Genomic DNA, 22,591 nt, shown 5'->3' with positions numbered 1-22,591 from the left:
ATTCACAGCTTGGCAGCATGAGACATCTCTGCCCTTCAGCGGATGGTAGAAAATGTCATCACGGCAGATACAGAGCAGCGTGCCTTCAGCCGGGACCGTGTGTCCGTGACCTGCGCCCGCAACGCTCTCCCATCGCGCTTTCTGGCAAGACTTACCATCAGCAAACCGGTCTGGGTGGTTCCCTCGTGCCTTTAGACAGAACGGTGCAGACGGAGGCTCTACGCGCAGTAAAACGGGCAAAAAGCAGCTTTCCAACAGGACAGAGGCGGCCGCGCCACCTGGAGCGCAAACTTAATGAAAACTACAAATTAAAAAAAACCAAAACAACCCACCCCAAGTTCTCAAACAGAAGGTGGTGAGACTCCGAAACAGAAGTATTAGATATGAAAAAAGACCAGCTGCACATTTTCACTCCGTTTTAGCGTGAACACTGCCAGCACGTCAGTGGCAAAACATGGCGCTGAGCCTCGGCGGGCGCACCGAAGCCAGAGCGCGCAGCAGCGCTGTACTTACGCGGTTCTTACGGTAACCTGGAGACGCCTGCTCCTACAATCAAGAGTTCGGTTAGATTTTTCCACTTAGGAAACATGCAGGAATTTGGAATTTAACTGAATTACAAAAGCCCAGCACAGGAAAGAAAATGTAATCCAATTTGCTGCTGATCCAGATGAGAAGAATATTTTCCTGCCTGTTAGAGCAGTAACTTGCTGTCTACAACGAGTCCACCAAAGACCGGGGATGAGGATGAACTGCCCTGCCCGAAGCCGTTACCTGCCCTTATGCACAACGTAATCGGATCGCTCCAGAAATGCTCCTATTTTGAAATGTGCATTTCACTACTCCTCGTACAAACACAAACAATTTTTGATCGGCATCTCAGACAAACCTCACCTCACAGAAATATATATATATTTTTACAAGCTTTGGAAACCAAAATTCAACCTGTGAATGGAAATAAAAGCATTTACAGCAGAATGAAAGTGATGAAGAACAATGGCTGTAAACCTTCAGTATCTTTGCAAAGAAAAAGAACTTCAGCTCACAAGCAGATTGTAAATAAAAGACACCTTTCAAATAATTTTACATCTCTTTCCAGCCGGAGCTGGGAAGCTGAGATTCAAGGCACTGTACTCCTGCGGGGGTTCGTACAATTTGCTCGTCAGCAATTCAAGTGCATCGACTTTGAGGATCGCGCGTGTCAAACATCAGAACACAACGGAGTAAAGCGTCTTCAGCAACGAAATATAAGCAAATATTGCCAGAACAAACGAACCATCTTTTGTGAAACCATTTCACAGTGATTGCTGGATGCAGGGTATGGCTGTGTGCGGTAGCGGGCCCGGCCCGGCCCCCTGCCTCGTCCCACACGTACGGCATCTACCCATCAAACGCGCCACGAGGTGCCGCCGCCATCCTCGTTGCCTACGGCGAGGCACCCACGCTACGTCATCCGCAGGCGCGGGCTGGGCGGGCGGGCGGCAGCTCGCTGCAGCGGCACCGGGTACACCTGCAAACGGGTTTTGCCGAGAGGCGAGAACCGGGCGACGCTCGGACCGCCGACAATCCTGGGCCGCGCGGCCGGCCCCGACCACCACACTCTGTAAACGGGCGCAGGGAAAACTCCGCCGTACTGACAAAGAGGCATCACGAAAGGCGACGCTGTGCCAGAGAGGGCAGGCCCTGGCATGGGCACTGGCAGGGACGGCGACGGTCCGGGAGGGAACGCAGCGGGCACGGGGCACGACACTGGAACAACCCACTTTGTCCCCAGTCCCCTTCTTACCGAATTAACCTACAAAAAGAAAAATACAAAAAGCATCGCTGGTAAGCTCCTCTTTCCCCACCTGCCACAGGCCGCAGTGGCATGCCAAGACACGCGTGTCCGCGCCAAGACAGCCCCACAGGTTTCTTTTGGACTGGGTTTTTTTTCCTTCTTTTTGTTTGTTGTTTTTTCCCTCCTCTTTCTTTTTTTTTTTAAATTAAAAAAAAAAGGAAATTAACAGCAAAAGTTGATACAAGAAGGAGTGGAACGCTGCCTGAATGTACTAACTTACTAACTTTAAGGAGGCAGGAAGCATCGCTAACAGGTGAAAACTCAACGCCACACAAAAAGTCATGAAAAATGTCAAATGTCCAAAGTAACCCAAGTATCTTTTATGCTCCATCTTGGGTAGGAAAGTAAATAAATTAAATTAAATGCAACCAAACCAACCCCAAATCTTGGGGAAAAAAAAAAAAAAAAAAACCACAAACCTCTTGCAAAAAAAACACCAAACCCACAAACCTCTTGCAAAAAAAAAAAAAAAAAATTGCAAAAAAACTAGAAATCTTGCAGCTCCCCCAGATCTCACTAATCCCTCTATATCTCACTGAAAAAAACCCTTCAAATCTCACTAAAAAAAAAAAAAACAAATCTCATTAAAAAACTCTCAAATCTCACAAAACCCCACAAATCTCATAAAAAAAATTAACTATCACAAATACCAAATTCTTACAACCATCCCCAGAACAGGTTTTAAAAACTCTAGCACACAAATGACCCAGCGCTGCGTCATTTGGCCTCGCTGAACGGAGGGCAGCGAAGACCGGAGCGAGATTTGCCGTGGCGGTCGGCTCCCCAGCACCGGTGGCAGTGGACACCAGGCGAGGTGAAGCAGCAAGGACGCGGCGGGAGCTGCTCCCGCCTCAGGGGCTGCCAGAACCAATTCCAGCTATTTTTCTAAAATTCTATTAACATCCGCTTCAATTATTCAGTTTTTGCACGCAAGGGGAGAGAAAGAGCTCTCCCTCCCAAATGATACACCCCGTCACGCGCAATGCCATGGAAACAATCCTTATCCAAAACGCGGCCTGCTCTCTCTGGGATGGCATTTGCAGCAGCTCATCACGTTTTTAATTTCACAGGATTTACAACAACATGGTTCCCACCAAGTCAGCACCTATCCATGGCACAAGGGAAAAAAAAGGTGGTATACTGCGTCCAGCTCTGGAGCCCCCAACATCAGAAGGACGTGGAGCTGTTGGAGAGGGTCCAGAGGAGGCCACAAAGATGATGAGAGGGCTGGAGCAGCTCCCCTGTGAGCACAGGCTGGGAGGGCTGGGGCTGCACAGCCTGGAGAAGAGGAGGCTCCAGGGAGACCTGAGAGCGGCCTTCTGGTGCCTCAAGGAGTCCTAGAGGAAAGATGGGGAGAGACTCTTCAGCAGGGCCTGGTGTGATGGGACGAGAGGTCATGGTTTCAGAACAGAGGCAGGCAGATTCAGACTGGACATTAGGAAGAAATTTTTTACACTGAGGGTGGTGGGACACTGGCCCAGGTTGCCCAGAGAGCTGGTGGATGCCCCATCCCTGGAAACATGCCAGGCCAGGTTGGCCGGGGCTCTGAGCAACCTGATCTGGTTGGAGATGTCCCTGCTCCTTGCAGGGGGGTTGGACTGGATGACCCTTGAAGGTCCTTTCCAACCCAAACCAGTCTGTGATTCTGTGATTTAAGTTCAGGAATCTCCCATTAATTTGGTATTTCACATTAAATTGATAAAATTGGTATGAAGGTGAAATTTCAGGGGGAAAAAAATGAATATATGTATGAGGCCATGTGGAATGCTTACTCATGTTTCTGATTTTAGTATCTCTTCCCAATTAAAAATGGCAATGTCACTCTGGGATTGACTGCTTTGGGGCATCAACCTGTGCTCCAGACCCGATTTTAGAAAAATACAGAAATATCTGACACCCTTCTTCACTGTCTCCAGTTCTAATCTGAAACACAAATCTGATGGTGAGCTTTCAACTAAGAGCTGCTTCAGCATGATGAATTTCACATTATTAATGTACAAAAATCCACCAAAATTAACAGCAGAAACCAAAGAACAAGAAACTGAGGAACCGAGAACACATTTTTAAGACCTAAGGACTTCTTTAAGCCATTATTAGACCCTTGCTTTAACATCCTCAAAATGATGGTTTCCACCAACCTAGACAACTGCGAGTGGATGACAACGGGTGCCCATTAACAAACCTAACGGAAATACATCATTGCTTATACAAGCACAGGTTAGACAGTAGCATTGAAAATGGAAGGTGACATTTTAGCAAGTGGTTCTATTTTAAAATTCAAACTTGAAAAAGCTTGGTTTCAGTTCTAAAATATTGAGAAATCTACCTCTACCCAAGCCATGCTTCTCGACTGTTTTGTTCTCAGCTGAATTAGTCAGCAGAGCAGCAGCTGTATTTCAGGCTACGTACGTGCAACCGGGAATAAAATCGCCTCGTGCTCCAAACCCCACCATTACACGTGCTTGTTAAAACCTGATAACGCCGTGACAAACGCATGTCAATGATTTACGGTTGCTTCCTCTACCGTCGTCGCATGTTTCAAGGGAGCAAACCACACACTTTAAGAGGCAACGAGACATCTAGCTCTTGTCTTCCCCTGGAGAGAACTCTCTTGGTCAAACCATTAGCTTTTAAGCAGCTATGATGACTCAGCACCCATGTAGGCCAAAACAACCCATTTCTTCCTGCATGTAGATGCTAACTGAAACATCAAAATCAACGTGCACCAGAAGAGTCCTCAAAACAGCGCAAGGAGCTATGGATTTCCCAGCTCCAGGAAAGCCATGAGACCACAAGTCACTTTGTTCACAAAATTCAACAGGAAGAAGATGGACATTCACACAGTGATGGACAAGGTGCATACCTACGCTGGGGTCAATGGCATGGCTGTACACAGAACTGGCTCGGATTCCAATCAGTAAGGCTGGTATTTTAATGGAGGAACACCGAAGGAAGCCTCTGAGATGCAGGGCACAGCCGAGTGCCTCATCAACGGCAGGGGTATTTCACCCCTGAGCACAAGCACTTGCCAGGAGGGCTGAGGTCCACACGTGAAGCTGTGAACCCCTCAGTCCTCCCGTCACTCACAGGCCGGCCAGTTCTGTGCTGAAAGGACATCTTTGTTACCTACAGCTCCCTGCTTGCCCAGGCGACATCTCCTCCTAGCTGTTACCCTGAACTGAAGTTCCCTTGGGAACTGAAAACAAGGGGTACAGTATCAGACTCCCGTATCCAGCTCAAGCAGCCAATGTTTAGAGACCACTGAAAAACAAAACAAAAGATCCTTATAGCCATAGCCTGCAGCCTACAGGACAAGTGTTTGGGGTTGATTTAAAATACTCCGATCTTCCTGCAGGAGCGTCAAGCAGAAGTGGTCTTTTCCCTTCCTAATTCAACTTTAGACGATGCAGCACAAGTAATGAGGAACGAGACTGATTACATGACGTAGCCAGCTACGGATGGCACAAGTTCGTTTTTAATATTGCAGTCCTGATGTACTTCTGCCTGGAGCCCGGACAAGGCAGCTGCCCTGGCCTTACACGGGCTGATGAGGTAGACGTGGTCTCAAACTTAAAGAATTTAACAAACGCACTGCAAAATGTAAAAAAGTGTGTTTGCTAGGGATATTTAATAGGGATTTTTTTTTTTTTTGGAAGGGAGACTGCGTTGACATCCTAAAAAGCATCCTATATGGTATGGGAAGGAAGGGAAACTCCCCCCTGCTCTTGCCCTTGGTATCTCACTCTCTCTCTGCTACAGAAGGAACTCACTCATGAACCAACACCTATGGCAGCACCTCCGCCTGCTGCCGTCGTACCTCAAACGCCTGCCTTCTGCTGCCAGGCCTTCCCTGGCCACCATTTATTCCTGTTCCCCCAAAGAACCACACACACTCATTTAGAAACCGAGAATAATATAGACACAGAGAAGAACATACACAAAAACATATGTAAAAATGAAACAAACCCCACCAAAGGGAAAAAAAAAATAAAAATCTGTTCTTTAGGCTTCTTTTTTTAATTCTCTACCTTGCCATCGTGTGTTACCAAGCAAGCTCAAGTGCCGCTTCAGCGATATTCACAGCTACAAGACTGTCACAGCACACAGCTAAGAGTCGTCTTTGACTCATAAACATCACAAATATTTATGGTTTTACCTTGGAACTGATGAAACCAGGTAATTCTGCTGTGAAAGCTGACCACAACTATCACAACCCATGCTAAAAATACAGGATTTAGATTGTTTTTCTTCCAGCCACATTTTGACAGCGACGTTATCAGCATTACTCTTTAACCTCTCTACGGTCCAGCTACCATTGAGACAAAACTGAGTCACAGGACAGGCTTAGAGCTGGCTGCCAACCTGAGCAGGGCGAAGATGCCAATACATCTTTTCTTTTATCACCTTTTTCCAGTTTGCTGAAACCCCAGAGTTATTGGGTGCTAGTGAAGATCCGCGTTTGTGCTCCTCCAGGTTCTTGGAAAGCTATTCTGCCATTGGGAGCCAGAAGGCAGTGTTGAATAGTTTCAGATACAGATTCATCCTGCTTTTTTACTACCCTTCCAATCCACTGGAGATGGAAGACACAGTACAAGGTGTTAACAGTTCGTCCACTCTGTTTCCGCATCTGCGGATGTCTCCAGAAAGCCTGCTTCCCCGGCAGCCAGTCCGTTAAAATCGAGATGTACTGAAGGCAAACAGATGTGCAGCGATTACTGATGGCGTCTAAGCCCCAGCACACGTTGCTGACGGACACAGACCTGCATGCTTCACAGAAACAATCTTATTATGGACTTGAAATGTGTTTACAGCTTTTTGGGAGGTAATATTTTTCTTCTTTAAAACCCACGGAGCTACGGACCAGTATGAAGAATAGAAAACGTATTTTTGGTAAGCCCTTTATTCCCAGGCATCTTCAAATAATACCTTTAACTACACAATATTCAGTGCTCTTTACACACAAGGTAGCTCACGTTCCTAGGTGTATTCCTTGACTGGCAGAAACCACAATTACCTGTAAAAAAGGATTTTTTCATCACAGACGAGCACGAGAGAAATAACTACTATCAGGCAGTTTCACTTCCCTTCTTCCTAATATCTCCTATGACATTTCAAATTACTGGTGATGAGAATCCACGTGTATTTCCATGTTTGACTAAAACATTTGAAAAGGAACATTTCAGTGCTCCTGGGAACATGACTGGGTTCCTGAAGGTTCCCCCAACAAACTTCGAATATGGACCAACCAGACTGGCAGCCAAACCCACAGGTAACTTCCACAGAAACAGAGCAGAATTTAAAGTCTTCCTTGGCATCCCAATTATTTTATTGCTTTCTATGCTTCTGATGATAAGGAAGAAAATAAAACCACTAACTCTTCTTAAATACACCAGCAATTTCTCTTCTGAGCTGATTTCCAACCTTAATGAATAGCCTTCACTTAGTCTACCCATAACCAAAAAGGATTTGTTGCAATTTTCCTTTGGCCTAAGAGACTGAAGAAAAAAAAAAAAAGAATGCATGGTAGAAAGGGGCCAGTCGGTTGGTGTTGTCTTTGTCATGCCTTGTATAAGAGCAGCCCTAGACTCACCCCAGGAGGATGCTCATGGCCTACGTGGTCTCTGTGGTGCTAACTCCAGGGGACCTAGAACCAACACAGCACCGTGGGACAACTCACATCACTCCTGCTTCTGTTTCAAAACCCTTCAAGGAGACATCTTCCTGTCCAATAACCTCCAGAGAAAACTTAGAAGTGAAGGTATGAATGCTGCCTCCCTCCTGCCCCTCGTTTCCCATCATCACACTGGACCAACAACAGCACATCCTAAACCAAAACACCCAGTCTGAAGGTATGAGGGAACCTGCCCCAACAGTTTCCTACTAGTTTGTTCCAGGTAAAGAGATAAGTATCACACATTTCCCATTTATCTAGCCTTTCTTTCCAACACAAAATCTTATTATAACTTTCTATAATGGGCTGAAAATCTGTTTAGTGCTCCTTATTCTTTTCCTGCAAAGGCTTTTTTTGTATTTGATCAAAAAGACGACGAAAAGATAATGTTAACAGATGGACTGAAGAAGTACAGGCTGAGCTTTACAGCCTCCTTGTTAGAAAGCTGATTTTCCATCCTTTATGTGATTTCCAGCATTCTTGTTGTCATTTCAATCCCATTTCAGAAGGTGGACTCCATGGAGATTCAGTGCAGGTAGAACATCTCCCCATGGAACTCACCGCTCCAAGCACTGATGTTACGGGTCACTTGCCTGGCTGTCCAGACGAAGGGTCCTTTCACACAACTTCCTTCCTCCCCTTTTCGCTATTTTTCTCCTCAAATCATGAAGCCCTCTCCTCCCTTACCTTCAATTTCCCCTTTACGGTGAATTTCAACAGGTACGAACAGCAGAATGATGCTCAACTCCCAAAACAACCCTTGTAAAAGTCTCTTAAATCATATCCACTGCCCTGTTTTTATGATCTCCAGCATGCAGTGCCACCTTCATCGCCAAACACCCCAACAACCACCATGCTAGGAAGATCTGCCATCGACCTCTGCATCTCTTCTGCAGCCCACAGAGCCCTACAAAGACTTGATGCACAAAACCACCCAGGGCCAGCCGGCACGGGGCTCCTGAGGCCTCCAACTGACCGCCGCTCTGCCAAGCAGCAAGATGAAGAGGAGGGAATCCTAACTTCTCTGTGCTCTTGGAAAATTCTCTCTAAAACACTTAAATCGGCCTTGTTAATTCCCTGGAACAACTGCAAAGTTCTCGAAAGAAATGAACGCTCTAAAATCGGTGTGTAAAGAACTCTCTAAAATCGGGGTGTAAATACAGGGACACTCCTGTTCTGCTCACAGCGATATTCTGCCATCTCCACAGGCTTTGAAACAGACACACCAAGAGTGCAGAAGGTAAAATTAACCCTAACTTGATGTTAGCGGCTGATTTAATAAGCAAAATAAGCACTCTCTTTTCCAGAGTTAAGTGGGCAGAACTCCTGCACCGAATACTTCAACCTACTGCAGGAGTCTCGGGGAAAAGACATCAAGCTGCAAAAAGCACATCAAAAGAGAGCGGCTGAACGAGACAAAAATCTGTGCCCTCAGCATCACTTTCCACAAATCTTCAGTGCGTGTTCACCAGCACCTCCTCGGATTTATTTTGTGAGGACAGACAGGACTTTACGCAGATGTCGCTGTTACTCCAGAACAGGTTTATAGTGGTTAAACCATCACAGCACAGAAGGATTACTTACTGTCTGTTCTTTGTTCATCTATGGCAACTAAGAATGGGCATAAAATCACTTAATAGCTTTGCAGAAATGCTTTTCCCTAGGAAGTCAGTGACCCCACTGACTCAGAACCCAGCAGGTACTGAAGCAGCCGCATTGGCGCGGTTCCTGCTTTGGCATGTCTCGCCTCACAAAGAACGACATGGCTACCACTGCTGCCTGCAAGTGTTTTTCCTTTCTATGCGCCAGAGAGGCAATGGTTTACTACCCAGTCCCAGTTACCTTGTTTTTAAGGGTACACAAAGCAGTCCCTCACTGGTTTTGTTCTCATCAATTCTTTGCTTTTAAAATTAATTTAGTTTGGCTTAATAGCCAGTCTTCCAGAAAACATGAATCCAGCAAAAGTTAGTCAAAGAATCATTCAGCCATGAGGGGGAGGAAGAGGTCTGGAAACCCAGACTGGGGTGGGCCAGAATTGTAAACTGGGGTTCTTCATTCATTTTTGTGCCTGCCTCCGTATCATCACTCAGCCATGAGAACGAGCACTGACCGCAAACACAAACACACACTGCAAGGCTTCTTTCCTGCTAGTGAAAATAAGAGGGGATGAATGGGGGCACTTCCAATTTCCATTTTGTTGTAGCTGCCTTTCACAGCACTTCTGCAGATGGTATTTTCATCAGGCAGACAGCCTTAAAGATGCCCAGTACAACAAGCAACGGTCAGAAACACATCCAGCTGTCCCCTGTCTCAGCGCAGTACTCGCTTCTCTTCCGCTAAAACACAGGCTCACTATCGCCCAGCCCCTGTTCTGCCTAAGGAAGATTAATATTAAACACCAAAAAGAAGAAAACTTCAGGAATAGTTAAAACTTACGTTGAGCAACATACGGTTAATGGTATGAGTATTGCTGTATATTGCTGTTAATAAGCAGTTTGCCATTTAAAAATATAAATTTTAATATATATTTTGCAGCCCACATATCCCTCAAGATTATTTCAAAAGACAATTAAAAAAAAAATCTGGTTTAGTACTTAATGAAAAGAGATGGACATTTATAGGAAGCATCTATCTGAAGCAACTTTAGTTTATGTCCTCCTCCAAATCTGCGTTCTGCAAAGGCTTTCAGACACATAGCAAAAGGAACGCTCTTCAAAGAGTGCCACTTACTCCACACGTCTCATTCTGCATTTGCATGGGATTAGCCTTTGGCTCCATGTCTTGCCTTTTTTGGTTCTGCTTCAGTTGGTTTAAGGAAGGTTTTGTCTGTGTGGCTCCAACAGTTTTGCTTGTCCACTGGTCAACCAGCTTGTGGAGATCGTCTGTGAACGTCCCTTTCTTGTTGTTACTGTTGTTGGCCTGAACCTGCAGGGTTGATTGCGGGAGGGGCTCAGGACACGTTACGAGACTGTTTGTCGAGGATCCTGGAAAATCACACACAAAGAAAGTTGAGGATGGCATCTCTGCCTCACCACTTTGCCACTCAAACAGTTTCTCATCTATTGCAATTCAAATGGTGGCTTTCTTGATTTTTATCAACCCTCCCCCACTCCTTTCTACAGAACACCTTTGCTTAAAGAAATGGTCCAAGTCCAATCTGTTCATATTTTCTATCGCGTTACGTTACCTCAGCCGCTAGCTGTTGTGCCTGCAGCTTCTCTCTGGGTGAAATTAATGATTCAGAGAGAAGAAACGAAGGCAGTCCCAGTAACACTGACATCCTAAGGCTTACAAAGCCTCTTCAGAGGAGACTGCCACAAGAGAGTGGGAGGCAGGATGTATTACTTGCTTAAACTGCACAAATTAAAAAAAAAAGTAATTCACCATTTATTTTACTTGCATAAGTTTAGTGTCCTCCTGGAAAAATGTAATTGTCACACAGGTTACAAGTAGGGTTGGCTACCACGCCTGAAAGGCTCCGTGCACCCTCAATCTTTCTCGATGATGTTAGGACCATTTACTCTGCCATCTGCCTTTTTTTTTTTTTTTTTTTTTTTAAAAAAAAAAAAACAAACCCATCAGGACCAGGAACATACAGAAGAAAGAGGAGAGAGGAGGACATAGTGGATGTGTGAGTTTTTGAGAGAGATAAAGATACAGAACTTTTGGTATAGATAAAAGCAGACAGGAAGAGCATTGACAGAGATTTAATTTTATGTTGACTTATTTCTAGAAGAACTAGGGGGAAAAATAATCTGTCCTTTTTATGTGTTGGTAATTCCAAGCCTGACAACAGCAAGATCAGCAGGGAGCAGCAACTGAAGATGCCCAGGCTGAAAATATAAAATAACTTTTCAGCTAACATATTTCATATAGCTAAAGATTTGAAATAAAGACCATCTCTCCAAGCAAAAAGTTCATAAAACTGTAGTAAAATTACTATATAAACAAACACAAACATTCAGTCTTCTTTTTTCTGTTAATCAGTTACCAGCCAATGACACCAAGCAACCTAATTAGTCCTATGGTTCTATAAAATACGTTAATAACCTTTAAATGATCATGCATTTGACCTGCAATGTAATTTTTAAGTGAATACTGCTCATTTCCTTTTCCTTTGCTTGGGGGAAAGGGACCAGTGAGAAAAATCAGTATTTTGAGAGGACAGCTCTTCAATTAGTGTTTAATATTTCATGCAGCTCAACGGGAACGAGATAGTTTTAAGCTCAAAAATTCCTCCAGCAGAGAACTGCAGTCATATAAAGGTGTGTATTTCAGGAAGACAAACACGGAATCCAGTTTTCTCGCCACATGCGTGCACGGTCTCACACACAAAGAATACCACAACCGTCTTGCAGCATGCGTGGTTCCCAAGACATCATCACGGCACATGCATTACCATGAACGCGTCACGATTTACACAGTCTAATTTCATACCAGTATCAGTGCATCAGCTCTATGTAATAAACTGCTAGCTTTTAGTAAAAAAATAATAATAATTAAAAAAAAAAAAAAAGCAAAAAACATCCCATGCCATGAAGGAAATACTGAGAAACAAAAATGGGATAGTTACTACTACTGTGATCTTTGCCTAGACACAGTCGTTTCAAGGTGGACCCTACAAGGTAAAACAATACAAGACACACAGAATTAGGTAAGACTGAACACAACCAATCTGACGGACAAGCTTCTGTACTTATAAGCAATCAGAAAGTAGTTATTATGCGAGAAAGGACAGACAAAGTCAGCAGTTCAGGTGAGTAAAGAAGTCTAAATAACTGGACAGCTCAACCCTTTCTTAATGTGCAGCCATTCAGAAGCTTTGAGAAGTACAAAAGCATGCCAAAAGCAAGGTCCCATGACTTAAAGATGCATTTGTTTGGGTTTTTTGGTATTTTTTTGGTTGGTTTTTTTTTGTCTTTTTAATTTTTTTTTTTCCGAAATTGCCTTGGCTTCCTCACAGGAGGTTTTGCTTCCTACTCTATTTATGCAGGAAATGACGTCAATTCCGTTTGTGATAGGAGGCCAAAAATGCTTTCAGGAACAAGTCAAGCTAGTCTGGCTGCAAAGACAAGCCGTAAAACAATCCTCACAGTCCCGTTTTACAAGTCCAAAAAGATACATTGTTCTGCAGGTCTGAGGCCAATTGTTTCCAAATACTTTATTAATTAATAGGATTTGTGTCTGAATGTGAGATTCTGAACTTCAATTGAAAGCAACTGTGAATGAGTTTCCCTCATGCCTTGTCCAAGTGCAGAAAAATAATCCAGCGGAGTAGCTGAGTTTTCATTTAACAAAACTACATGGATTTTTCATTATTATCTCGTTCCATCCTTTGTCATGATTTTACGTATTCCGTTGGATAGACAGAGTGCCAGAAGCGTACTGAGAACCCTACTCGACTGTCAGATCTTGCCAGACATGAGCACTGTTTCTATTTGAGTGCCAAATTTCCTGAAAGGTATTTTGGACTTGGGAAGAAGAGTATCATCATGGGATGGGAGGAGATGAACATCTGACATGGGGCATGGCAAGTTTATCGTGAAGAAGCACTTGAAAACATGAGCAAAATCAGAGAGTGGGGCAAAAAGCAAGATACAGGATGGATGTGCTTTTTCTCTACAGCAGACCGGTGTAGATATTTAATGTTACTGTGCCAGAAATGCAGCTTTAAACTCAGAGACTGCAGGTCCGGGTTGACACAGGCTCTGAATAAGTCTTCCAAGGAGAAAGGAGAGACATCAGTCAGAGACTGAGGAAGAGAAAGGAAAGAAAAGAGGGAGGAAAAAGGGGAGAAGAAATGCTTGTGCTTTGAGATGGGTGGCATGAGGAGGAACAGGATTGCTTTGAAAGATTCTTATTAATTCATAGAGTTTAATGAGGTTTCTATTCCAGGAAAATCAGAAGGACATGACTACAGTAATGTCTTATGCAAGCATGACCAAGTTGAGTTTCTCATTTCCAATACAACTCACATTCACTACTGAACAATCTGCGTTGCATTTTTAATTTTTTTTCCCCCTCTTTTTCCTCAGATATACCTTACCTTGCCTATCTCAAAGTTAGCTAGCAACTCCCGTTGAGGAAACACCAAGACTAGAATGCTATTTTCTTAGCTATCCCGCAGCATTCCGCGTGCGGCAATGGGTAGTAGTTGGCACAATATGTATGCAAATGAAAAACAACTGCCTGCGAAAAATAAAAGCAGGCACCTGACTGCAGTACGTGCTCAAAGGCACATTAAAAAATTTAATCACCAGCCCCTCCGCTTCCGGAAAAGCAAGTCACAAGTTTACATCCACCTCAGGTGCCAAATCAAACCTGGGGCTCCTGTCGGTGCGGGGAAGGAACGAAGAACAGCGATGCTAGACGGATTCGCAAAAAACCGCGTGAGCGGAGCCAGCGCTAAGGAAAACGTTAGAGAGTCAGCCACCAAAAAGAGAGTTGTTTCTTCCAGCAGGTTGCTTGGGAGATGAGAAACATCATCTAAGCGGTGACATTGCCTGAAGCAGGGACTGACAATTGTCGGCCACAATTGGTTTTAAAATTCAAATTGAATTTAAAATGCGCTTGGTAAACCTAATTCACCAGATTAATTGTATTACTTCTCACATCAAGGTGTTTAATAGCTGTAAAGTTAAGGAGATGAATCATAATTAAGATTTAATCTAAGACTACAGAAGTTCAACAGAGTGTTTTACCTCCCATTCTAGGTTTCTTATCTGGGAAATTAAGCCGCTATTATATCACAGAGGACAGAAAAAAAAACCCTGTCCCTTATTTGCACTCTAGCAGCTGCCAAAAAGCTTGAAAGCTAAAATAAAATTGAAATGGCAAGGAATTGTTAGACCATTTCCATAATTGCATATGCACGCACAACACAGTAATTACTACAGGCCTGACAAAAACCGCTGTACACACAATTACAAGCCTGAGCCAAATGGAGCTTTTGAAAATTCCACTCACAGTCAGCGCAAACTATTTCCCAAGATGCCCTTGCAGTTTAACCCAGGGAAGGAGCTCCGGCTGAAATTATGTTGAATTCCATGCAAAGTGCAAAGGAAAGTCAATATTGGACATAGGGAACAGATCAAAAAGCTGTTGTGGGAGAACACTCTGACAGTGTTCAAATTTGACGGATCTCATAACCAGGTATTTGGAAAAACTATCTTTAATGCATCTGAACATTTATTTTTAAAAGTGTGCTGCTAATTTGTCTGCTAACGCAGTACAGGCCTCACACTGGAATATCCAGGCTCCCCAAAGGGTTGGTTTTCTTTAACCAAACTTACAGATTCAGAGCATTTCTGAAAATCCAGCACAACGTTTCCCAAAGGCTATCAAACAAAGAAAAAAAATCCCAGGGAAACCCCAGCTTGTGGAACAGACCCCAGAATTTGAGCTGCTTGCACGGGACAGGCACATCCAGCCCCACAGGCCCGGCTCTCGCTCACCGCCTGTCCCCAGCACTCGCGCTCCTTGCTTAAGCAAGCAAAGATGCAAGTATGCTTAACATCTAATCCAAACACTTGGCTCTGCCTGCACGCTGGGTCGCCAGCGTCCCTTCTGGGCCACCAACGTAGATACCTGTCTATGCTACATCCCCTCTGGCTGGCACTCCCATCATCATCGAGCACTATTTTTCCCGAGGCCCACGGTCAGGGCTGCTCTGGGTACCGGCTGGATGGAACCACCAGCCATTCATCCTTCCAGCAGCAGTCCCCACCCCAGCTGCCCTCGGGGAAGGATGTGGCCGCATGCAGCTCATCTCCATCCCTTCACGCGCACACTACCAACCTGTTGGACTCCCTGGGAAAACCAGCTAAAACCACCTCCTATCCCCAGCGCAATCTACCAGTAACTCAGCTGCGGAAAACTGTCTGTCATCTCAAGCAACAGGCAGCACTGGGAACCGAGCCGCACGCTGGGCGCGGGGGTGACTTTGGATGGATGTGGCAGAGTTAAGTGCCTGAAGCTCAGTCCATCTCCTCGCATGACTCAGAAACGGGGGAGTGCAAACCTCCGCTCCGAACACTTCGCCCAGAAGAAACCAAGAAGAGAGCATATGGGCCGAGAACAGAAAGCAATTAGTCGTGCCGAGTTATTTTGGCATCGGGAAGCTTCACGATTCAAAGGATTTACATATTTCCCTTGGTTTCATTCACAATATCCATGCACCCAAACATTTTTAATATGCTGGTTTTTAATTTCCATCTCCCAGTCTTTTTGCATCCTACTGAACAGTAATTCTGTGAAAGACTAATGAAATTACTTCTGGGAATTACACATGCAGAGGTAGAAACTACTATGTCTGTTATAACACCAAAAGGGAAAATTTGTGAGCTGAGAATTCTCCTTAGGTTCTCAGAAAAAAATTCCTGAGTGCAAAATTGTCTTACTACTTCACAGTGGTTAAAAATGTGCATAAAATATATTCAGTATGCTGAGCAGCAAACATCAGTTTTCAAGAACCTGAGTGCTTGGACTTTTAGGGACCTCAAACAAACAAACAAAAAATTAGGATGATTTAAAAAAAAAATGTTGTTTATTCATAAAATCAGGAGGATTGTATTTGAGTGGTCTTGTGCCTTTGATCTGTACCGCCTGGATAATGATGAGCAATGTAAACTCCAACAGGAGATCTGGTATTAATGCAAACGAACCGTTCGTTAACCAAACATTTTCTCAAGAACGTTATTAGCCTTTCTAAGGTTATATGTAAGTGGCCTATAGTACCTGTTCAGCACAACATATCTTTATTGTACAAGCAAAATCTGTTTGCCTAAAAAGCAGCAAATATGATTGGGTCAAAAGGTCTTAATTTTTTAATTAAATAGTGATGTCATTTGGTTGGATTGCCAATTGCTTTAGAAGTCATACAAATAGGGTACAAATAGCAGGTGCACAATTAATTGAAATAAAAAAATACTGGGTCCTAGCAATCCGTTTGAAAGTATCATCTGAAAAATCCGATATTGCGTTTTACTTGTTTCTGCTTTGATGAACTGCTAATTGACTTCATCTCTGAGGTCACATAAGGTCATAAGAAAATAAACTGAGGAAAGTGCTTCAGCCAGATCAGCTTACACACAAAACAAGTTGATGGTACTCTCCCTTGGAGCAATCCGATCTTCCTGCTGCTTATGAGTACGACAAAAATTGCTCACTCAAAAGTTATTAAAGGGAATGGATGGGGAAAAGCCCACCTAGAAAAGAGATTTTGAAAGAACTAGCTGGAGCACTGTTGTCTCAGCATTTCCACATGCAAAGAGCGGGGGAAAAAAATTAAAGAAAACAGAGTGGATATAAACAGTACTGTATATCGTGTTAATACAGCCCTTGTATGGAAGTTATACCCTTCAGTGACCTTCTAGTATTGTATCAGCTTGCTACATGCATGTCTTCAGAGTCCAAACATGTGTGAAAGAGACCATTCGTCTACAGAAGGACGGATTTCTTTTTGTTGTCGCTGGAACCGGGACAGCAGACATATATTTGCCACATTGCAAATAAAATTACTTCAACACAAATCACAGAAAAGTACAAAAGCTTTGATAAGTCCAGGGTAAAATTTACCATCAGGCTATATAATAAATGATGAGATCTTCCACACATGCTTTTGGTGCCCAGGCACGAGCCAAAAGCAGTGCAAAAAAAGCTTTCATATGAAAAATTAATATAAATAAGGTGTGTTCATGATGATTACTTAAAGGAAAGATAAAAAGAAAGAAAAAATGGTTCAGAAAAAGGGGCATCCTGCCAAACATATCAGAGATATAAAACATGGAATTGGAAAACGGGGGTAAAAGAAAGATGGACTGTGATAAAATACAAAAGAACAAATACAAACAGATGGACAAAGACACAGGTCCACTGAGGAATCTGGTACGAGGTTTGCTACTAGATTTATAGGTCACTCTCTCAGACGTTTGGTGGAAAACCGTCCAGCCTGCAAATGAATATAAAGGGAAGAAAACAAAGACACTTATAAAGTACAAGTAGCTGTGATCAGATGTCCTATACCATCAGTCAAATCAGCTTTGTTAGTTAAACATCCACATCTCCATTTTAACTTTGCCAAAGAGGAGCAAGTTCATTGACCGTACACAAAGGATGCAATAACGGCAAAAGAGAACAGATAGGTATTTCGTAGATTAGTTTGGCAGGATGTGCAATGAGAGGAGAGTATTTTAATCATCATTATAACTTCCAATATGCATGGCAACAAGATCAGTCCAAGCCTAGGAGGTGTGCAATACACAGAAGTATTGGAGGTCGGGACTGGGGAACAGCCAATCTACGGTCATTTAGCTGGGACTCCAAAATCATGCACAAAGTTAAACCTTTAGATAAAGGAAACATAACTTGGTTCTCTGGCTTTGGTTTTCTTTTTTTTTTTTTCCTTTTTATTTCCCCCCCCCCCCCTCACACCCAAGATAGTTTGGTAATTTATATTAAGGAACTCTGAGTCTACCAGTATCAAGTGGCTAAAAAAAAGCCCCAAAAGAACCAAAGGAAACAATCTTTTTTTTTTTGTTTTCCTTTCTTTTTTTCTCAGAAATCTGTAAGGCAGACTCCAGAAAAGGTGTTAGTATAAAGCCATTGCTGGCAAAAATAAAAGGTTTTTCCTTCCTAAAAATTAGCATGCCTTCTTGAGTGTTGACTCTTAACACTCGAAGATAATTTACTTTTGTTCTTCTGACAATACTGCAATGACCTTTTTAAAGACAAGCTAGTAACTTGGATTGTCAAAGGTTCACGTCCCTATATCACTAGAAGTGAAATCCACTCCTAAAAAGTTCAGGCATAAGGGAAGGGAACTAATTTTAGCATGTGCTGGAAGATTTGCCCAACAGCTGGTAGGAAAAAAATCACCTCGGCCAGAGCTTGCGTTCGCGTCGCCTCCTTCGGGGCCTAGGCCAGAGCAGATGTCAGAAGACAAAGAAGCTTTGACAGAGCAGGGCTGCTGCGTCTGAACAGCCTTCCCAAAGGTGGCTGATGCCGAGGACGTTACTGCTGCCGCTTCGGGAGACCCGGGCTGAGTTTTAGTTGTTTCTTTGTGGGGTGAGTCTTTAGAGTCTGAAAGATTACCTGAAAGAGCAAACAAAATACATGCAACAGCAAATACTAGGAAACCACTGAATAAAAAAACCATGCCTAAAAATAATCCTCAATTTGCCACCAGGAGGAACAGCAGCAGAACACTGAAGCAGTGACTTTAGGGACAGCCTGCACCAGAAAATAATCTCCACATGCTACCACTGAACCAGTTTCTCCAAGAAGCTTATGCAGTAGGTTGGATTTGTACAGTTTTTCTGCATTTTTCAGACAGCCTGGAGTCAGGACCTCACAGGAGCACTGCTGAAACACAGGGAGAGCTGCAGAAGTGCCTAAGTAGGAGGATGAAGGCACGGAACGACTGAGCAGAACGTGTATGTTTGTTCTCAAATGCGAAAGGTGAAAGCAAGCAAATGGAGAGAAATACAAAGTTGCTGCAAAGACATCAGGAACTTTTTATTTACAGCTATCTATAGACAGACAGATATATGTTTATATATAAATGTCTATCTATGGATGGATATCTCAGGTAGAGAAGCTTTACCACCTGGATACCTTCGTAATGATTTGTTACATGGGTTTATGTAACTGCCCACCCTTGATCCCTGAGAAAGCCCCTAGGAAGGCTAAAAAATGAGGAATCTACACCGTCAAGGATGAGAAGACTCAGGCACGAATACAGATTCTCAGAGATAACGCAAACTTTAGACAGTGCCTCTAAAAACTGGAAAAAGAGCATGAAGGAAAGCACGCAGCAAAGTAGCAGTCCAACGGAGCTGGTTACTGTTCTCTAACTGAAAGTGACCGACAAGGGGGGAAATAAAAAAGAGAGAATTGGGACATTTTATGCAGAAATAAGCTTAAATTCTTTGATTCTTTGGGTTAGGGCAGCACACTGATATGAGCCAAGATCCATAAGTGGAGATAAATGTCGAGTTTGTGAATACAGAGGGAAAAACGTCTAGAGAGAACCCAAGAACAAACTGGAAAATGACTGGACCAAGGATAACAGACATTCAGGGTACTGCATCACCAGGAAAGGAAGCAAAACCATCAGCCAAGCAGCGGCTAAGGAGGCATAAAGCACTGAGCATTGCTTCAGTTCCTGTAGGCAAGAATACTGAGATTCATGATGGATGACAGGACATCTCGCCTCTGAATATCTTTGCTTTTCCTGTCTCAGCTGAAATCCTTAATTAAAAGTCAAAACCTCCAGAAAATTCTGTTTATAATTAAGATTGATGCAACGAAATTCAAAGTGGACCTACGACAGGGTGACTTTGAAAACCAGAGCTAGCAGGTTTGAAATGCTGGGTTAATACTGGCAGTGCTGCTGCTCCTCTAAATATCAGCAGGAACTAAGTTGAAGAAAAATGATTCATATTCTACTGTACAGTTTGCTGAAGAGATAGGTATATCAATATTTCCCAGCTGAATTATGTCTTTATACTTTCCAAAGAGACAATGACTCCAGACTGTACTACTGTGTGAAAAATCTCAAGATGGTCAAAGCATCCATCGCAGTTTTTAACTGGTTTTACCTCCCACCCTTTGGGGGAGCAAATGCAATCCAAGCTTATTTACACAGCATCTTGCAGGAAAAAATAAACAACAACAAGATACAGCACATAATCAATAGAGGATAACAGCGCCTAAGAAGTGAATACAAACATCAGTAAATTGCATTTGGAGAAAGGATGAGAAAAAGCAAGCAGGCTGTATTCCAAATGGAAGTGGAATATTGTTTCTCTGCCACGCATTGTGAGGGATGCAGGGAAGGTATGTATGGTTCAGCACTGGGCAGCTGTAAAACCCTGTCCCAAAGAGGGTCCTCCTCAAAAACAGTTTGCAAACTGGAGTCTCAGTGTTAAAAAATAAAAATTCACTGCCTTTCCTGCAACCCCTGCAATTACACAGCAGAACCATAACTGACACAAAACCAGGGATACTGAAAGCAACCCAGGGTACCTACTTGTGCTTGATGTTCCACTCCTGAGCTGCTGGACCAGAGGGTTTAACAGTTTTCCACCTTTCAATTTGTTTTTGCTAGTTCTTCGGCGACGGCCGCTTGGTGGGGCTGAGTGAAGGAAGCCCAGGTTGGGAGGAAGAGGTTTCCCTAACCGAATATACAGTGCCTCTATCTCGTTTTTCTGCTGAGTCTGAAGTTCAGCAATTTCTTTCATATGCCTAAACATAAAAAAAATAAAGAATTTTGCTAGCGATATATTTGATAAAGCACCACATCTTTGCAGCATAATTAGTTATATAAAAAAAACCAAGCAGTCTTTTGTTATAAAACAATCAACTGCTCATCCAAAAGTATGGGAAATTATAACAATCTACCTGGCAAATGCGGCGACTGACTTCTCAAATATTCAGCTGTAAGACAGAATCCTAGATGTCTAAAAAGATTTTCAACATTCTCCATAAAAACAACTGGTTTTGACATGAGAACTGATAGGAACTCCAAACTATTCCAGAATTTCTCTCTTCAAACAAGTGGCTTCAGAAAATTAACTCTCAAGGCATGTCTATCAGTTTGGAGCAGTTCAACATGAAGAAAAACAGAAGTGCTTATCATAAAAATGCCCTTAGCACACGAATCATTCCCTTATTTATAATGCAGATTTCAGGATGCCATAAAGCAAGTTTAAAGGTTTTATATTACTGGAATTCTGTGTTAAAAAGATGCATCATTCAGTAAAACCATTATACCTTAAGATAAAGTTGAATGTTTTGGTTAAACTAGCATCTAATGCCAGTTTTTGCCTATCATCTTCTGCAGGGCCTGTTGTGACCGGACGAGGGGTCATGGTTTCAAATAGAGGGAGAAAGTTTCAGATGAGATATTAGGAAAAAATTTTTACACTGAGGGTGGTGGAGCAGTGGCCCAGGTTGCCCAGAGAGGTGGTGGATGCCCCATCCCTGGAACCATTCCAGGCCAGGTTGGATGAGGCTCTGAGCAACCTGATCTGTTTGGAGATGTCCCTGCTCCTTGCAGGGGGGTTGGACTGGATGGCCCTGAACGCTCCCTTCCCACCATAATGATTCTATAATTCTTATTATTCTTCTTCTAAATAGAATTGACAAAGTGATGCACAAAACAATGCAGTATGACATCTGGGGGAAGGGTCCTAGTGATGCCTAATTTGCCTAGAACCAGTTTACTCATTACAGCTGTGAAAACCACACATGTGCTGCTCACACACAGATACGCTGCCTGCGTATCTTTAACACAAGCTTCCCCAGCTTTGTTCACAAACCCAACGTACTTTTCTCTCAGGTTTTGCAACTCTTTCTTCATATCAGCGTCTTCAAATTCGGAGTCGTTGTCGCTACTCATGTACGACGACTGCGAGTGGAAAGATGTTATGTTGATGGTAGGAATCTTTGTTCCTTGCCCGTTCGGTGAATCGAGGGCTGGCAAGCTAGTTTTTCCAGATCTTTGCAGAAAAGCAGCTGCTTTTTTAATTAAGTCCGTGGCCGTGCTACTGCTCGGCGGGGACAGTTGAGCAGCAGCGGCCGACTGCCGACGGAACGGCTCATCGGCAGAATCGCTCGAAGCCTGGTCGCAGAGGACGTCAACAGAAGAGGCTGTCTGCACCCGTCGGACTGCTGTCTTCAGATCAGGGCTGGAAGGCAGCTCATCCAAATAGACATCTGGGGGTGCCGAGAACCTTAAGCAGTGCGGTGCCGTCAAAGTTAATTCATCTTGTGTGCTGATCACTGAAAACCTGCCAATAGTTTTGGCTGGTGTAGCGCTATCGTGAGTTTCAGTCCATTTTCCATAGGAACCAGAGTCTGGAGAGTCATCCCTTTGAAGGTTATTTATCACCCCATCTGCTGCAGATATCTGCGCTACATTAGCTGCGTGCGCAGACGAAGTCATAGGCTTTTCCTTCTCGCTCCTTTTAGAAGTTTCCATCTGTTTAGTGATGCTCGATGATGTAGGTGCAACCTGGAGAAAAAATAATGGAGATTAATTTTGAAAGTAACTGTAACAATCCAGTGTAAAACTGCTCCTAGTC

At 43.5% G+C, this 22,591-nt stretch overlaps 1 protein-coding gene across 1 annotated transcript in view; it reads right to left on the bottom strand.

The window, feature by feature from the left end:
* Positions 1–302: 302 nt before the first annotated feature.
* WNK2 (WNK lysine deficient protein kinase 2) overlaps positions 303–22,591 on the bottom strand; it is a 102,356-nt gene continuing 80,067 nt past the window's right edge. The window contains exons 23-29 of the mRNA XM_086755411.1: positions 21,836–22,521; positions 20,536–20,750; positions 18,381–18,596; positions 17,356–17,454; positions 12,079–12,123; positions 10,236–10,489; positions 303–1,792 (exon numbers count right to left, since the gene is read on the bottom strand). Of these exons, the coding sequence (XP_086611537.1) occupies positions 1,442–1,792; positions 10,236–10,489; positions 12,079–12,123; positions 17,356–17,454; positions 18,381–18,596; positions 20,536–20,750; positions 21,836–22,521 (1,866 nt within the window). The 3' untranslated portion in view covers positions 303–1,441. The remainder of the gene's footprint in view (positions 1,793–10,235; positions 10,490–12,078; positions 12,124–17,355; positions 17,455–18,380; positions 18,597–20,535; positions 20,751–21,835; positions 22,522–22,591) is intronic.

The sequence above is a fragment of the Chlamydotis macqueenii genome, chromosome 10 (assembly GCF_036417535.1).
Source record: "Chlamydotis macqueenii isolate bChlMac1 chromosome 10, bChlMac1.mat, whole genome shotgun sequence".
In the NCBI taxonomy this organism is placed as follows: domain Eukaryota; kingdom Metazoa; phylum Chordata; class Aves; order Otidiformes; family Otididae; genus Chlamydotis; species Chlamydotis macqueenii.
The sequence above is the reverse complement of the archived record's forward strand: the minus strand, read 5'-3'. Positions and strand labels throughout refer to the sequence as shown.